The 19,064-nt window shown below is 36.4% G+C and overlaps 5 protein-coding genes across 5 annotated transcripts; 4 read left to right on the forward strand and 1 right to left on the reverse strand.

Annotated features, from left to right (window-relative positions):
- Positions 1–1,321: 1,321 nt before the first annotated feature.
- Positions 1,322–4,372, reverse strand: LOC116301207 (uncharacterized). The gene is made up of 3 exons (XM_089040585.1): positions 3,182–4,372; positions 3,133–3,135; positions 1,322–2,800 (listed from the first exon to the last, which is right to left on the reverse strand). Exons 1-3 carry the CDS (start codon positions 4,245–4,247, stop codon positions 1,989–1,991), a joined length of 1,881 nt encoding a protein of 626 aa, XP_088896711.1. The 5' UTR covers positions 4,248–4,372; the 3' UTR covers positions 1,322–1,988.
- A 1,361-nt stretch (positions 4,373–5,733) lies between these two features.
- On the forward strand, positions 5,734–6,671 carry LOC116301208 (uncharacterized). The gene has a single exon (XM_031710232.2). The coding sequence runs from the start codon at positions 5,923–5,925 to the stop codon at positions 6,364–6,366; it is 444 nt and encodes a 147-aa protein (XP_031566092.2). The 5' UTR covers positions 5,734–5,922; the 3' UTR covers positions 6,367–6,671.
- A 1,853-nt stretch (positions 6,672–8,524) lies between these two features.
- LOC148905565 (uncharacterized) lies at positions 8,525–10,979 on the forward strand. The gene has a single exon (XM_089040347.1). It carries the CDS (start codon positions 8,557–8,559, stop codon positions 10,477–10,479), a length of 1,923 nt encoding a protein of 640 aa, XP_088896473.1. The 5' UTR covers positions 8,525–8,556; the 3' UTR covers positions 10,480–10,979.
- Positions 10,980–11,742: 763 nt separating this feature from the next.
- Positions 11,743–13,514, forward strand: LOC116301205 (uncharacterized). The gene is made up of 3 exons (XM_031710230.2): positions 11,743–12,089; positions 12,308–12,400; positions 12,724–13,514. The coding sequence occupies exons 1-3, from the start codon at positions 11,855–11,857 to the stop codon at positions 13,293–13,295; spliced, it is 900 nt and encodes a 299-aa protein (XP_031566090.2). The 5' UTR covers positions 11,743–11,854; the 3' UTR covers positions 13,296–13,514.
- Positions 13,515–13,672: 158 nt separating this feature from the next.
- LOC116301201 (uncharacterized) lies at positions 13,673–18,826 on the forward strand. The gene is made up of 3 exons (XM_089040421.1): positions 13,673–14,103; positions 15,146–15,232; positions 16,780–18,826. The coding sequence occupies exons 1-3, from the start codon at positions 13,860–13,862 to the stop codon at positions 18,387–18,389; spliced, it is 1,941 nt and encodes a 646-aa protein (XP_088896547.1). The 5' UTR covers positions 13,673–13,859; the 3' UTR covers positions 18,390–18,826.
- Positions 18,827–19,064: the final 238 nt, after the last annotated feature.

The raw sequence follows: 19,064 nt of genomic DNA on the forward strand, positions 1-19,064 counted from the left end.
AGCTGAACATTACGGCTCAGGAATGCTTATTTTGCAGCCTTTTTGGTTTCTTGGGTTGTTAATGAAGGACTGTTATATTCAGGTCAATGGAGTTATCGTGGCTAAAATTCACGAGTTTTACTGAGCAGAATTAAATAGAGCTTGAAAATGGATCTAAAAGCAAAATCCTGAAATTTCACAAAAATGTCTCAAAAATCTGAAGATAGCTCATAGTGAATGCGGTATGAGTACAAAGCAGTACACGAATGTTTGGCAAGTTTTATATTTGCAAGAATGCATGTTCAGTTTTAGAGAGGTTTTCAGTTCAGGTGTTCAGTATCGTGCCAACTGAGCAAATTCCTTATGTCGCGAATGCGACGGAGTACACCGACCATGTTTGCGTTCTGCACTACGTGATTATAGGTTTAGCATCGCCCTTGGCCATCATAAAATAATTTAGTCCTATTTTTGACAAAAAGGTCCAAAAAAAGGTAAAAAGTCCGAAAACTAATGGAAAGTTACATTTATCTCAATTTGTTTTTTTATTTTTTGCCAAAAATCAAAGTTTTTTGAAGTGGCACGATACTGGAACAAGTGGCACTAAACTTTATGTTAAGTTTCTATCGAAATACATTTTATTATAAATATATATATTATGATAAATTAATAATAAGATAAATACAATAATATATTATAATAAATTGACTTTAAGATTCAAAAGGTAAAGGTAAAGTACCTGTATTTAATAATAATAATAATAATAATAATAATAATAATAATAATGGAACTTATATAGCGCACATATCAAAATTCACTGCTATTTAACGTCGGTAGTTCCTTCAGTTGAAATTCAACTGCTATCAATGGAAGCCGACGGAGCGCACTTTACCCTCTCTCTCCATCAGTTCTCTGTTTCAAAAGATTATTCTAAGCTGAAGCTACACGGATTAGGAATGAGTAGAAACAGACGTGGACACCCTGAGGATCGAACCCCGAAGGCCGCGCACTAACCAACTGAGCAACGCCTGCTCCTAAACAAATTGTTTTTTAAAGTATAAGAACAACTAAATTTGCTTTGTTGTAGAAAAAAATCAGAATAGTGGTGGCTAGTGTACAGAAGATATAGACATTACAAACTGAAGTGGCACCGGTTACTGGATTGACAGAAAATGTTTGGGGAAACCCCTTTCTCTCGGAACGACTAGCTTCCTTCTTTTCCTAGAATCTCTAGTGCCTACTGCGTAGTAAGAACTCTATATCGATACACGTAACGCAATGTTGTTATTGTTGTTGTTGTGCCTTATACGTCTCGCGAAACGTCTCGCGCAAGAGTACCAATATATGGATTTGAATGACGTGTTTATAACAATAATAATAATAATGATAATAATAATAAATGTTTTTCAGTATTCCGGCTTCATAAGATAAAACATGCATATCTTATGTAACAAATTCAATGTAGCGCACTTACATAAGAATATATTTAAACTAATTATATACAATTTTTAAAATGTATATATGTGTACGAGGTGAATTCTATATATATTCTATATTATCATAGAACAAAGTTATACCTAAAAATAAGCCTATTAATAAAAGTGTTTTTAAAACGGTCAGTGTGTATACATGGACGCAGACTAGATGTATTACGTAAAGAATATCCTTGTTAATAAAAAAAAACTATTCAATGTGACTGGTTTAGGACGAGTCTGCTTAAGAAATCTTGTATTTCTTTTAAGAATTTATTCAAGTCGGGTGACTTACGGGTGTATCCTTTATCCAAATGAAAGAAATTTTTGTTTTTATCATTTACATATAATATCGAACAAGACTTTGGAAAGTCAAAACGAAAAGACAGTCTAATCTTACAACCTTGATAATCAAACTTCATATTCATGTCAGTGCTATTTTCTTCGAAAGTTATTTCAACTTTTCCAGCTAGATTATGTAAGCCAAGATAAATATTGCGGATTATGTCATCATTCTCTTTTTTGGAGTACCAATGGAAGTCACTGTTTGCTGGCATTTTCACTTGATATACTGTTGACATCCTGGCATCCCTTGAATCTACACGCTTGAGATCCATGCATTCTGTTATTCTGCATCCCATGTGAATCATTTGGAGAGAATTCTCTACTTCCTGTTTCAAATGTTGTTGATGTTGTATCATTGGGAAAGAAAATAGTTATTTCCTTTTCGTTTCCTTTCTCTTTTTCCTTTGTGACTTTTGCTTCTTTACCATCTTTTATAATTTGAAAAATTGGGGTCACCATTGCAAAAGGACATACTGCATCGACAACTTTGATTTCCCCCGCTTTTCCGATACGTGAACCCTCTTTGAAAATATACGGGGAGAAACTAACCTCTTCTTTACAAATAATATTTGCAATCATAAGGAAGAAGCCACATGAACCTTTTGGAAAATTTCTCTCTATTGTCCTACAGTCTCCTTCACTGGGTCTATCAAGCTGCAGCTGATGATGCGAGTGCCATTCACCGATGTGCCCAAGCATGTAGTTTTCCGTTAAGAGGCTGCCTACTTTCTCAAGGTAGTCTAGATCTTGGTAGAAATGATAATCACCATGAGTACAGCCTCGACCAGGACCAAGAACAACATGAATAACAGCGTTGTCTCCTTCACCGGACCACAAGCCAAACAAGTCGCCTCCAGTCTCCCGATTGGGATACTGTAGGACCCAATCCGTCATGTTTTTTACATCTTTCTCGAACATGTAGAGGACAAAATGATTCCCTCTACTAGTCGACATTTCGTGGTTGTTCAATGTGCAAGAAGACCAGACCAGACTTGATGTGCTTATTTCTTACCATTTATTACACTTGTGTGACAAGAATTTCCAAGAAAAGTTCATGAATAGCATGATATCTTTCTATTTGTGCTGACTTGCACATTCTTTTTATATGACATCATACATAAAAAATTTATAGTACGTCACAATGTTTCTTTTTCATAAGACCCGTTGCTTGTAAGCTCAATATTATGGATATTATGTAAACATTTCACAATAAACACTTTCTTATCTTTTTAGTAATAATTACAATTGCCGATTTGAAGAGAGGTTTTAGCCAAGATAAATACCTTATGTTATTTAAGTGATGCATACAATTTGCATCTTTAGAATTACAGGAAAGGACGATCTAGACAGTGTCCATAAATGTTTATAGTCTATATGAAGTCATTTGCATGGTGAACGAGCAAAAATCTCTTCGACTAGTCTAGTGGGGTCCTTCTCGTTTAACCTGGAAGGGGCAGCAAAAGAGTGGTTATTTCTAGTTTGGCGAGGGTATAATTCGGCATTTAATTGAGGAAAGTTGGGTGGAAAAGAAATCACGTAGCTTTTGTTATCGAATGTAAATAAAATCATGATATTATGCGTATCGTTGTCCCTTGAAATCTTCGGCTTTTCCTTTATGACTTCCTCTAGTTTGTTTGATATCTCAAGAAGATCTCTCTGACCTTTCTCCGTCAAATACCACTGATTTCGTTTGGTGCAAGTAGATACATCTTCTCTCTCATATTGCGAACGGAAAGACGTGTTTCTGGTTTGTGTCATTCCAGAAACAGCACTTGCTACGGGGTGCACTTTAATGGGCTGCTTATTTTGGTAACTTTGCTCTACATGAGATGCTTGCATTACGGTGGACTCCTTTGTAGTACCAAATGTGTGCCTAAAATCCGGCATTTTACTTTTCACTTTCGTTACTCCTGACTCAAGAAGATGTTGCAGATCGGCTACAACTCCTTTCTTTTCTTCTCTCAAGTTTTCTGCTTGAGTAGTTAAGTTACCTAGCTCTTCGGGCAACCTAAATGGGTTTTTCCCTCGCAAAATTTCTATTTTTCCATGAGTAATCTGTTCTTTGAATAAAAGAACGGGATGGAAGGTGGCTGGGCGTGAATGTTCCACTTGTACCTCCAGGAAAACAAATCTTGCATCTTGGAAACGTTCTAGTGTACGTTTTGCAAAGGACCAATATCCAATACTACTGAACATGAAACAAGCGTTTTCATTGTGTGGACTCTTAATGAAGAGATAATCTTCAGCAGGAACATCATCATTGCAAACAATGTGAACAACAGGATTCAGAGAGTTGGTCCAAAGGCCGAACAAGTAGCCTCCGGTTGGTTGCTTGTCGGTAGAAGACGGTTCTACAGACGCCCATCTCTCAATCATCTCTAAGTCCTCTTTGAAAATGTAGAGGATAAAACCATTGTTTCCTTGAGGACATTGCTCACACCGAGGGGAAGACATGGCTAATACTCAAACAAGTAGTCAAATGTGACACGAGTGATGAATGTCTGCGCATGCTCTGAATCCGTATGCAAATTAGTCAAAACATAAGTAAATTTGCCTTCAAACATGCCTGATAAATTGGACTTCAAAAAATGTCAAAACTTAGTGTCCATGCTTGAAACTTAAGGTTAATTCTTTCATATTGTGTTTGTTAATACAGTATCTCGGTCTGACAAAGTATACTCTCGAACTTTTTTGTATACTTGGAGAAAACAAACATTTATTTTCTCATAGATCACTCAAACTCTTCAAAATTCTTAGAAAACGTGCTGAAGTGCACGCATGCGCAAACGTTTTTCTCTAGTGTCCTCAAATGTAGGGTAATTGAATAGGAGAGTTGTGTGACAAGGGTTAAGGATGTCACGGAGGGTATTCTTGGAAATGGATTCCAATATACAATGTGCAACGTAGCACTTTTATTTCATTGTTATTGAGTTGATCAGAGATGTCGTCATTCTGAAGGCAATATATTATGCAAGGCTTGCATGAATGTACAAAACCAAGAAATATAGATATTATAGAAATTCGCTTTGTTTAGTGAAACTTTGATCTCTAGAGAAGTAAAATTATGAAATACAAACAATGACTATACCTTTCTAAAAAAAAAAGATTACATAGTTCAATTGCAATAAATGTACAATAACAACGTTTTTAGCTTTCTTACTAATTTTTTTGGTTTACGGTCATGATTACAGTACACTAGCTAGATCAAAAAAGTATATACTGAGAAATACCAAGTAACTAAAAATATCCCTGTGCAGCCATCTTGGTCATTACTGGATTCCTTTTCCCCGTTTCATGAGTGTTATTTTTATTAGACACAGTGAGTTTACCGGTCTGAATGTCAAAGACAAGTTCCTCTTGATTTGCTGTCGAGCCGCGTGACTCATAAGACAGTAGTCTACTCAATGAATCAAGATCTTCTTCATTTGATCTAATATCATCTTCTCTCTCATCATTTCTTCTAATGTACGCAACTTTCAAACTTCGTCCAGAATCTGGTGGGAACTGATTGTTTTCCATAGTTAATTGTTTGTTGATTTCTTCGTTGGTCTACTGAGTTGCGGCGTACTTAAGATCTTTGTAGAAGTATAATATTCTTGATATTTGCTTCCCTATATATATAGCGTTATATATGTGTCACTTTAGAATATATATATATATATATATATATATATATATATATATATATATATCAGGCAATAGATACGCCAATTCTTCTTTAAGTCCACTAGGATGCTTCTTTGAAAGTGATGTTCTAAAAAGAAGAAGAAAATAAAATGAGTTTAGCTCGATTAACGCGTCCAATCCCTAGAAGCACGATCACTTGAGGTTATACCTGAGTCTTGGATTCTTATTTCCCCTTTAATCAAATTACTTTCACTTTCATTTTTAACATGACTCATAATAATATTGAAAATAATATTGCTAATATTGAAAAACAATTCCCCCACATTCCGCGCTGAGAGAATGATATTACTTACAAGGCAGTCGACCAATAGTTCTGAATTTAAAAGACAATAAATCCAGTGAGATTCAAGATACCCAAGCAAGAGTTGCCTTCTCGGAACAATAAACGCATGCGCAAAAACAAGGCTTAGGATACTGATGTAAGTTGCATACCTAGAGCATCATGCCTTGGTCAGAAACACAGAGGAAAAGACTAGCCATGGAGAAAGAAATCCTGGAATCTTACTTTAAAGATAAAGTAAGCTGGAATAACCCAACAAGTGACACGAGTGTCGAAGTCAAGATGACTACAAGCAATGATCATCATTATACATTAAGGACATATCTTCCAGGTGACTACCCCAACTCATGTCCTGAACTGACCGTTGCTTCACCACAAACACTTAAACGATATGATGGAAGTTTATTGAACGGTTCTGCATCTTCAATGGATCATACATACGGAACAAAAAATGGGCTCGTGAAAATATGCCACTTTCTTCCACAAAAATGGACGGCTGAGTTTACGCTGTACCAAGTGTTCATGAAAGGTCTGCTGTGGTTAGAGGCGTATGAATCACACCTGAGGACAGGCAAGTCCCTTGCTACTTATCTTAGAGAAATGTAAATTTAGATAGTACAAACTGTAAGATTATTTACATTATAAGATCACATGTGGACACAGTGGTTTGATCAATAAATGCCAAATATCTCAGGTATAATATTGTAAACATTTAGTAAGGTTCGATAAGCCATTGTGAATGCTTTTTAGACAGCCTACCATGCATGTGCTGCGGTACAACCACAGTTAATAATACAAAATACACTATGCTTGTATTTGATGTAAGTAATGCAAGAACTCTATGACAGCATGTAGCTTTTAAGGTTGTGAGACTTTCAAAATGTAAATAAATTCTGGGCTGATTATTCTCATTTTGTTTTTTTGGTATTTCTGGAATCTCAGCTCTATTATGATCCATTGTGACATATTTACTAGCTTCTTCGTCTCGCTTTCTCGCACTCAAGACAAAAGCTCTTCTTCGGAGTAACGCCATATTTATAGAGAAAATTTATTTATTATATTGAGATCCTATTTATGACCCGAATAATACACTCTATCATAATATATTTTTCAAGAATTATATATAAATATAGGATAATTCCCGTCTTTGGTCAATTCAAAAAGCATTCGTGTTTTCCGCGAATCAAAGATCTGTTATACAGCGGTTCGAAATACTAAACCGAAACAGATCAAGGTATTTTCATAGTTTAGATAATTTTCGGGGAACCCCCCTTTTTCTTAGAAAACTAGCCTCCTTCATTTCCTAGAATTAAAGGTGCAACTGCGTAGTAAAAGCTTGACACTAGATATACGAGTCACACATTAACCTTAACAAACATTTAACATTTCGGGGAAACCATTTTTTTCTTGGAACAAATAGCTTCCTATTTTTCCTAGAAATAAACATCTCTTTTGCGATTGCGCAATAAAAGCCATACATCGATATAAATAAACCTCTTAAGGAGGGTGTGGGTAGTTTTGGTCTGGCACACCTAGCCGCAATGAAACGGCTACAACTTCGTCTTGAATAACTCGATCTGCAAGCGCTTTTCACACAATGTCAGGAAAGGATTAAAATTTTCAAAAATGATAAATTAGTTTAAAGCGGCCTTTTCGTTATGACGTAATGGCGACATCGTAGAAATCGTTTACCGCTTATTTTCTCGAAAACTAAACTTTTTTGATATGAAGCTAAATGACCCCATTTGTTGTCAAAAGCGATAGAAAATATCGATAAAAGCTTCATTCAAAATATCGTCGAACGATTTTTTTCTAAATGAAGTCACTGAAAGAAGTATCTTTTACAAATATTCTCCTTTAATTTCATATGCATTGAAGGGTTTTAAGGCAGTCAAATAAAAATAAGTACGCTCACAACTATATTCGCTAACGGCTGCTTGTTGATTATTCACGCTTGTCTTCCGTGTTGTTCCTTGTCGCGATCTGTTACGGCTGGCTGCACCGCTCACGCTATGCTGAGCTCTTATTTTTATTTGACTGCCTTAAAACCTTATTATTATAATATCATAAACTCGATCGAGCGAAGTTTTAATATTACTAATCAACAGTTGTATTTACTATAAGTGCCTGACTTCTTAAGAAAATAATCAATGTAGATGTACGTAACACACAGCCCGCCTTTGAAACTGAAAACAGAGAAAGCGTTTTCAAATAGATCTTCTTCCAATTGTACTCTATACTTGACTCAGTTGACTCTATCGCGAAGTCGTAGTCGAAGTCGTCTTTCGTATTAACAGAAGTTCAGACAATTAATTCATCACATAATTCGCTTCCAAACTCAACAAAATAGCAAAGAACTAGGTGTTAAAAGGAAAATAAAAAGGACGAATACTCAACTTACTAGATAACTTGAGTATTTAAAATATTAAATCGATCGAAATACTTGGAATCCTTTGAGAATGTCAACAAGCATCAGGAGGGCACAGGAAGACCAATCTTCGAAAAGTGCAACAAATATCCACGAGTTCGCCAAAGGGCGGTTTGATCTTGGAACAAAGAGCTTTTTTTCTTTTCCTAGAAGTAAACACTACATCGATACATGTCACGCAATAGCAAACTTCTTAAATGTTATAACCTAGACCGGAAAAATAATGATATCAATATCTTTATTCTCTCAAACGTTTTGCATTTTGGGATTATAAACAATCTTGTAAAAATGGGGGAATCCCCGCTTTTCGTAGAACTCATCTTTGGTTTCCAAGAATTAGAGTTCGCATTTACGCTTGCGCAGCTGTCATGGTTTCTATAGGGATCAAAGTGTCTTCATGCTGTGGTCGTTTGGTTCCGCGTCGACTCTTCTTTGACAATTTTACGCCATACTATCGAGCAATGAATTCAATACATGTAATTCCATGTTCACGAAGCCGAACTACGAACATCCAAGATCGAAGTACAGATTTCACATTAACTATATTTGAAGAAGATTTCATTCGTATTGCAAATCTAGTTAGCAAGATACCGCATGCGGAAACTGGAGGAAACCTTTTTGGCTTGTGGACAAATCAAGGCAATGCCGTCGTTCTTGTTGCTACAGGACCTGGTAAAAACTGTAAGCGAAGCTGTGCATCTTTCTACCAAGACATACCGTACATGCAGCAAGTCGGTAATTTGGTTACTAGGAAGTATTCGCTGTGCCACATAGGCGAATGGCACTCTCATCACCAAATGGAACTCTATGAGCCAAGCTATGGGGATTGTAATACTGTACAACGAAACTATCCAACAGGATCTCAGGGATTTATTCTCGTGATTGCAAATATCCTTCAAAATAGCGCAGTGAAACTTTCACCTTTCAAATTTACCGACGAGCGGTCTTCTTTTAAAAGGGGAGAAATCGAAGTTTTAAGAGCAGAAAATCCATTCATGAAGGTTACACAGATAATTAGCGCTATCGAGAGTGGTAAAGAGAAAATTATATTACAGCAAGAATCGTCAGGAATAGTGACAAATGAATATACATGTCTTCCTGATGAAGAACAGAATTACAAAGACAAACATTTAAAAAGAAATCATCCTTCTAGTCCTCCTAACACTCGATCGTGCCCTTCAAGCAAGAAGGTAATCAGATCATCGCCACATGAAGCACAAATAAACCATCACATGAAGAAGCCTACAGACCAAGTGGACATAAAAGGTTTCGCGAAACATCCTTATCCTCCTGCACATCCAAAGAACTCGTCCAAGCGGTCCCTAAGGAGGGCTAGTGGGATTTCCGGTCAATCACCATCACAAGGTACTTTCAATACAGAAAAGCTACAACAAACTACCCCTCGCATAGCAGTGCCAAGTCACATTGCTGGTGTTTTAGTGTCAGGAAAACAAAACCTAAGTTATCCTGCAATAAATTCAACAACAAATCTACAAGAAAGATTCCAGGTACAAACTGATTATGAAGACATATCACGTCACAACAGCACCATTCAATGGTACGAAGCAAGACCAGAAACCTTAATAAAAACTCTGGATTTTGTAAGATCCTTGGCTGATGACCAGAACACAGTTAATATAACGAGGAATAAGACATCGCTGGACATAAGCATAACATTTATGCATCATCACCATGATTGGGCAATCGACTTCCCCCTTAAATTTCCAAGGGGATCAGTAAAGCTAAAAAAGAAGTTTGGGCTTGATTACGATTCTTATCCCGTAGAAGGACAAGGAAATATTGATAGTTTTAAGACTAAAGTAAACTCAACACTTCAAAAGGAATGCTCAAAATGTAAGGCTAGTCACGAAAGTACTCTTGCAAGAAATTTAACAGCAAATCGTCATAAAAGATCCCAGGTGCAAACATCGCGTCACAACCGCATGATTCAATGGTACGAAACAAGTCCAGACACTTTAAGAAGAACCATGGATATTGTAAGTTCCTTGGCTGACGACCAGAACACAGTTTGCATATCCAGGAATGCGACTACGCTGGACATGACCTTAACATTTACACATCATAACTATGAATGGTCAATTGACTTTCCCCCTGACTTTCCAAGGGGATCTGTGAAGCTGAAGAAGTTTAGCTCTTTTGGTCTGGATACTTATCACGTAGAAGGGAGAGGGAACATTGATAGATTCAAGGCTGAACTGAAATCCATATTGCAAGGCCAGCGTTGTAATAATTATAGCACCAAGCGCTATCATAGCAATGGATACTACTAAAATAGCAGAAGATCGTAGCGAAAGTATATTTGTTGTAGTTTGAAGCTATAGAAGAAGTTTGGCTGGGATAGCGCCTACTCTAGTCTTACTCCATAAAAGGGTTAGGGGACATTGATAGTTTCAAAAATGCCCCCATAATTGTAACTGATTGAGAAAATAAGAAACACTATTGCTTACTAGGTGATCTGAAACCAAATTCATAGAAAATTCCATGAGTACTTTAAATATTATTTTAACTGACTTTCCCCCTGACTTTTAATGGGGATCGTGAAGCTAAAGAAGAATTGTGGGCCTTTTTATGATATTTATGCCATAGAAGGGAGAGGGGATATTGATGTTTTCAAAGCTGAACTGCAATCTATATCAGTGCCGGCGCGATGCACTAAAATAGTATACTACTAATAGTAGCGGTAGAAGATTGTAGCGAACTGAGAAGGATAAATGTATTTGGCTTTCTACTTAGTATTCTTTCTTTTTTTTTTTTTTTTTTTTTTTTTTTTTTTTTCTTATTTACTAGCAACAACAAATATCACTTTTATCTCAACCAAACCGAAAATACATCTTTTGCCGAAGATATAGCTTAAAAGGTTTGGGTGGCATACCTACTTTACTTTGTAGAAGGGCTGGCCGGTAAGCAAAAACGACTTAAGTACGAAGTAAGTGGTCTTTTAACAAGTAAAAAGTTGATTAGTTTATGGTGGTACCTAGTTGGCCTAAAAAAGAATAGCTATAAGGAATGTCAGTTTTTGGCTTTTTATCGATTTGCAGTTACAAATATATTTTAATCATATCCTTTCGAAGTAAATAAAAGAACTAAGTGACTCGATGTAAAATATGGAATAACATATATATGAAAACTATTCATAAAACCGTATACTAAAATTTAGACCGAATAAACTAAAGTTATTACCAGTCTAGTGAATGATTTTTGCTCCAAGTATCAGTAAAAAGAAATAAAACAATGAAAGGAGCAGTCGTGTTGAAAGTACAACCGTTATCAGACTTATTAGTTAGCCAGGTCAAAACAAAAGCCATGACTGTACAAGTAGAAAGTGAACTGTAGTGCGTTTTTCATAGGTTTGTTTTACTGAACTTCCGAGAAAAGAAAGAAACCTGTTTAACGAGTTTGACTCAGTCGTGGGCTGTCAATCAAAATATTCAGTTTTGGGAATTTCCCAGAAACAATCAGCCAATGTTTTCTTTTACCTTTAAAAGCACAACAGTTCGTGCCGATGGATTTACTGTAATCTGAAATTATCTTCACTATCTTAATACGCTGTTGGCATATTTTAAGAGTAGTAACTTACATTTTAATCAATTCTAGGAAAGAAAAGTTGACAGCTAGACTTTGATCGACAGCAAGCCTCGGTGAAAAATGGTGACCATCACAATTCATCGCGGAGAGCTACTACAGATCAAGAGAATAATAACAAAATACAAGAAAACGAAGTATCTCAAGGGCAGTTTATATGGACTCTATACCGAATCACACCAACCAGTTGTACTAATAGTATGTGGAGGAGATAACAAGAAGAAAATAGACGAATATCTATGGGAAAACCATAAACTATTGCCACTCGGAGAATGGATCGTATCAAATTCCAAGAAAGGTAATCTTATTCTTTTTCACAAAATATTTCCAGAATAACTTGGGAATAAGGATGATAATTAAGAATAATGACTGCATGTATTGAATGGTAAGCGCTATGTGAGTTTTTGAAGGGGTATTATCTGTATATTTTCGGTGGTGTGCAATCGAAGATTCTGGCTTTCTCTTTCGGCTCCTTTTCCGTAGTCAAACATGATATATTTGTATTTGTGCTTTTAGCTCCAGAAGGTTCAAAGGAAACGGTGATTGTGGAATTTGACAACCAGGGGGAATTTGCCAGTGCACAGTTCAAAGGCAAAGTAGCCACTTTGGGTGAGTAATTACTGATTTTTGGTACAGCTTATTAGTTTTATTATTACACAAACAGTGAATATGCATTCATGTCACGCCTTTTCATGTATGTCACGCCTGAAGGCTGAATTGGAACAAGGTATCTCGACAATGAACCTACATTTTAAACAACTTTTTAGGACCTCCAGACAATAGTGCCCAAATTTTGCAGCAATGAAAAGGGGATACATATTGATAGTCTCGTTTATATTCTTGCTTCGTAGTTTTGCATCAAAAATGATAGATAAACCGTATCATACATCATGTTTTCGAAGTTGTCTTACTATTACCTTTTCTACTCTTAGATATTCTTGAAGGTCAAAGTGCTTTCCGGGACTACAATGGCCTCGCAAAGTACTTTCAAGATAAAACAGGAGTAGAAAGTTCGCCAATAAAAGTAGAAGAAAAACGAGAAGAAATCAGTCCATCTAAAAATCAACTACCTGCTTCACAGTCAAGATCTAATAAGGATCATATTATCAACGTAGAGAGCCACAGTAATGATGTATCGTGCTATACCCGCACATCTCAGTGGTACAACACTGATCGAGATAACTTCCAGAATATCTTTGAGTTTGTGCGTCGTCGTTTTGCAGATGGAGGAACGGTCGAGATGTGTAGAAACACTTCAACAGAAGACATGACATTCAAGTTCAACCATTGCCAGCACCTTTGGGCTATTGAATTCCCAGCAGAATTTCCTCGTGGCGTCGTAACACTGAAAAAGTTAAGCGATAGCGCAAATTCGAAAAGGGCTGTATCATCGCAGCAAACCAGAGCAGAATTATCAAACATGAAGAATAGATTAAGAGAGGAATTTATTAACATGTGTAAGTGTCCTGAGTGTTCAAATTCAAATCAAGAAAGTTGGGTGTAATAAAAAAAAGAGAAAAGACTTTAGCTAGCCTGAATTAAAGAACCAGTGAAATAAATATCAATTCCCTCAGATATTGAGTTACAATAAACCTAAGCAAGGCAGAGCTCTACAATAAGGTATTTCATTCAAAACTACATAATTAAATACGAGAAAGTGGAATCTCAATTAAGTAAAACTCTTAATTGCTTACGTTGCATAAATAAAAATATTACTGAAAAAGGGTGTCTTGCAATTCATTTTTGTTGTGTTTTTCTTTAAACATGCTAACGTAGTACTTTCACTTTCGTTGGCGCATGACCTTATCAAGCACAGATTCCTGGAAGAAGGAAGGAATGACGGAAGAAAGACCGGTTTGTCTAGTTTGTCTGTCAATCAAAATCGAACTCATTTCCAAGAATTCTGCAAACTCTTCAGTCAAATCTAAGCATACGAGACGATTTCATAACAACGAGAAGGACTGAAGAGAAACGATTTACCATTAATTCGGGGCGTAGCCGTGGTTTATCGTATCCATTTTAAAGGTTTTAGTTAATTTAACGACGTTAATGAAGTTTAAAAACAAGAATGGCACCCATCATCACAGTACACCGAGGTGAGCTTCTCCAGATCAAGAGGATGATCGAGAATGGGGATCTAAGAGGAGATATGTATGGTCTACGAACCGAATCTCGACAACCAGTCATACAGTTTGTGTGTGGCGAAAATAATAAAAGCAACAATACAACAAAAAGAGAGTCAACGTGCCAGGATATGCTAAAGAATAGACATGGACTGCTGAAACTTGGAGAGTGGGTTGTTTCCAGGAGAAGTAAGTTTCGTATCAATGCGCGCTGAGCTACAAAAAGTGATAATTATAAAAATGATATCAAAATATATTTTTACCTTTGTCAATAATCAGCTTGTCATGAACCTACATCTCGCCTTATTATAGTTTTCTATTGTTGTGGTCGTAGTCGTGAAAGCTATGTTGCTGTTGTTGTTATTGATGTTTTTGTTGTTGTAAATAGATTGTGATCAGTCGCTATTTAATTTATTTTGGTTCTGTTTATATTCGGTTCATGATTATTTCTTTTTGTGGAGGTTTGATAATAGTACAAATAAAAATAAATTAAATTATCTATGTGAGTATAATGTGCGCAGCGTAAATATATTGTGTGTTGATTGCCCTATTTCACTATGACGTCACATCAAAACAATCTATTGTTTAAACGCAAAGGATCATGGTCGTCTGAGGGGGTTAAATCAACGCAAATTCACCGAAAATCGTTCTAAAACCCGTATCACTCCACGAAGAGAAGTACAATAGCCAGCAACCTCTCAGAATATTTTTTACTACATATTAACACATATTATATCTGAAAACCAGGCCATTTTAGATTAAACTGTTTCGCTAGGAGCAAATTTTGTTGAATTTTCTATTGGATTTGGCGATTCTATCCCCCACATGAACAAGCAGTGACGTCATAGTGAAATAGGGCAATTGTCTTCTTTGTCTTGCACGTTGGTACTAAATTTATAAAAATCAACATTTAATAAACTGATTTTTTTATCCCTCATGATGATTTTGAAGTTGCCACTAACTTTTTAATTTTTTTGTTTTATACTTATAAATTATCAAATTATCATAATTTGAGTGTAAAAGCACTTATTGCTGTCGTTGTGACAATAGTTTAAAGCTCATCATGACAAAAGAAGACCATCGTGTGTTAAGACAATCGGTTCCAAACTCTGACAGAAAGGAATTGTATCACAAAACGTTTTCAATCTGTGTAATGTTATAAAAGGTATGTTGTTGTTTTAGTTAGGTAACATTAGTAGTAACACAGTCATATTTCATTTATTGATCACAGATGTCTCTCGTAAGGATGTTGTTTTGTTATTTAATAAAGAAGGGGAGCTAATCTCTGCAGAAGACCGTGGACAAGAGTGCACCATTGGTAAATATCATAATGCACTTCATGCGAGCATTAAAAATTTTAAAAGGTCGCGCTTTCTCAAAAGTACTCGGCCTATTTTTTCAACTGAAGAAATGACGGACATTGATCAAATCCTATAAGTATTGAGTTGGCCGTAGAGCATGCCGGGATCAAGTCATGTTCCATGATAACCGTTTGCAGTAATGCATGAGTTAACATGTATTGCTGGTTTGCAATCATTCCCAAGAGAATAAGATAACAAAAGACAGGTCAGCTATGTTGGATGATATATCATATACACCTAATTGAAAAAACGTTGTCGGGTTCAAAAAAAGGTTATATAATCAAAGCTAAGACCGAAGGTGAGCATGGGAAGACAAACAATTATGCTAATTAGATGCGTATTGCAGTTTTCCCTTCCTGTGCACATTTTATGCATCATGGCTTAGGCATGTTGTTAATCTAGGTCGACCGACTTTGCTCTACTTTGTCTTTTTAAATGTAATACACATTTCAGAGTACCCAAAATCCTTTTCGGTCTTAGCTTCGATGATATAACCTTCTCGAACCCGACTACGTTTTTTCAATTAGGTGTATACCATATAATGATATATAATATGTGATTATACGACACACTCAATTTCCCGTTTATTACGACCATTTTTTGAATACAATTACAGAGCGATAATACACGGTCTGTGAGCCGGTTTTGAAAAATTCTTTTTTGCTGATAACAGCTAGAAGTAAAAATTTTCTCCAATATCTTTGTGCGGCTAACGTCAGTGGTTTGAGCTCGTGACTTTCAAGTTTACCTGTTTATAATAACAATGGTTGTTTTTCATACTTTCTTAGTTTTTTCGTGTCGTACAATAAACAATTCATTACACTGCTATAGTTACTCGTGAAACTATATTTTTTCTCGCCCTTGCGGGGCTCGAAAAAATACGGTCGCTCTCACTCGTAAAATTATCCGGCTGTAATACACAACTAGCATTGTAATAACCTCTATATGTAGCATATATCATATATACCATAACCACATAACAAAAGAGACTAATGACAAATCTTTTGTTGAACCCATCCAACATTGCGGCTGTGAAAACCACCAATAAGTAAATTTACTAACAAAAGCTAGTTTGAGATTTTTAAACTCCTTTCAAACAACAACGCATTTGGTTATGTGAAGGAAGAGAAAAACTCGAATAAAGGGAGACTTAACTCTACTCATTTACAGAGCTACGCGCACACTGTATTACCTCGTATTCGCATACTTCTATGCACGCAGGCTTTTGTACGTTAAATTGACAAATGCTAATGCAAAGCTGGCTCGTTTCACCAAATAAAGCGTGTAAAAGCTTGTTTGGCAGCACAAAACTCGTGCATAGAAGTATGTGAATACATTAATTGAGGTCATAATTTTGAGCGTTGCACTTTAATGGAACCCGAGGCGATAAAGAAGATATGCAAGTGCATTATCACTGATACCGCACCTCATTGATTCCTGAATTTCTACTTTCTTTGCTATAAGAAATTTTAGATTAATTCACTTTTATTTGTGATCTTGGCAGATATTCTGAAAGGGCAGAGTGCATTTCGATTATATGAACCATTGACGAAGGTTCTACCTGATCTGTCAGTTCCGATACCTACAGAGGAATATGACAAAGAAAACGAGAACAAAGAAGCTGAAGTGACAAAGGAGCAATGGTACTCTCAACCTGATGGAGTCAAGCTGTTGCAGGGAATTTACACAACCTTTCCACAAAATGGCCTCATGATCCTAAACATGAGTCGAGACAAAGCCACGGAGGATATAAGTCTTTCTCTTGATGTAGATAGCATGCCTATCGCAGTGTATTTTCCAGCCTTCTTTCCTTATGAATATTCAAAACTGCGTGTTGATGGTGAGAACGACTGGTCAGAGGTGGAACTCCAATATGAGGAAGGGATGCAGCCTGAGGAAGCTGCACATCGGCTATGTGATCGTTTGCTTAACTTGGTCAATGAGCAAATCGAGAAAAAGCAACAGCAAAAACGTAGCAATAAAAACCGCGACAGAAGATCTAACAAACAAAACCAAAAGGAAAAAGAAATAAGGATGTCCAAAAAGAGTCAACCAAACTCAGCACAAGAAAAACATCAATCAACGGGTTATGCCCAACTTAACCAAGATGAGGCATCCACAGGACAAAAACAACCCCAATTAAAGGATGATACTAAACCTGACCAAGATGAGACATCCACGGGACAAACACCACCCCCATCAATAGGTGATGCTCAACCTAACCAAGATGAGACATCCATAGGAAAAACACCACCCCCATCAATGGGTGATCAACCTAACCAAGATGAGACATCCACAGGAAAAACACCACCCCCATCAATAGGTGATGCTCAACCTAACCAAGATGAGACATCCACAGGAAAAACACCACCCCCATCAATGGGTGATCAACCTAACCAAGATGAGACATCCACAGGACAAACACCACCCCCATCAATGGGTAATACTCAACCTAACCAAGATGAGACATCCAAAGGAAAAACACCACCCCCATCAATGGGTGATCAACCTAACCAAGATGAGACATCCACAGGAAAAACACCACCCCCATCAATGGGTGATCAACCTAACCAAGATGAGACATCCACAGGAAAAACACCACCCCCATCAATCGGTGATCAACCTAACCAAGATGAGACATCCATAGGAAAAACACCACCCCCATCAATGGGTGATGCTCAACCTGACCAAGATGAGACATCCACAGGACAAACACCACCCCCATCAATGGGTAATACTCAACCTGACCAAGATGAGACATCCACAGGACAAACACCACCCCCATCAATGGGTAATACTCAACCTAACCAAGATGAGACATCCACAGGACAAACACCACCCCCATCAATGGGTGATGCTCAACCTAACCAAGATGAGACATCCACAGGACAAAAACAACCACTTTGCATTGGTGATACTCAATCTAACCAAGATGCGCCATCCACAGGACACGTTTCAACACCCATTATAAACGAAGATGTAGTAATCGAACAAAATCCAGAAGAAAAAATGGATATTTGTAAGCCCAGTGTGGAAAACCTGCAGGAAACTGGTGAAGAAAACATGGAAGTAGATGGAGAGGATCACCAAGGATTTGTCACAACAACGCTTTAGAAGAAACTTTATGAGATCTTTAAAATTAATGGTAATTCAAATTGTAATGCCTTCAAAAACATTTTGTGTCTATTAGAAAACAATTTTATAGATGAAAATATGCATTAGTGTAGTAAAATAGATTTACTTCGATCTGGGTTTACGGGATTTAAAATTCATAAAAATCGTTCCAGTAGTCTTTATTGTAATCACTTAGGGGCATGTCAGTTTTACAAACTTTGATGTACATCGTTATCATCATTATAAGTCGCTGAGGACAATATATCCTATTAATCACTTTTAATACAGATATTCAGGCTTTCAATCATTTAGTGCCTAGTCAAAATAAAAGTTGATTTTTCGATATACCTATATATCATTGGAAGTGAGAAAATGTTTAAGGATTCATATCATTATGGCATTCCTCAAAAATAAACTCTATCAATTTTACACCCTAACGTACATGACTATAATAAAACATGTATCTGACAGTAGTTATACTACGTAACTCCGAATATCATTTATTCTATTACTAAATCTAAAATCACTACTACATAGTTTACCTTAGTTTGCCTATATTTATCATCTATGAAAAGCTTTTGCTGAATAAAATATTATCCTTTGTTGATTTTAAAAAGCATTAAAAATGTCAAGGATTTTATCATTAGCCTGCATGTAACCACGACATAATAATCA

Source organism: Actinia tenebrosa, unplaced genomic scaffold (genome assembly GCF_029948245.1).
Source record: "Actinia tenebrosa isolate PJP-AT-01 unplaced genomic scaffold, QUT_ActTen_1.0 PGA_scaffold7__59_contigs__length_16204524, whole genome shotgun sequence".
Lineage (NCBI taxonomy): Eukaryota > Metazoa > Cnidaria > Anthozoa > Actiniaria > Actiniidae > Actinia > Actinia tenebrosa.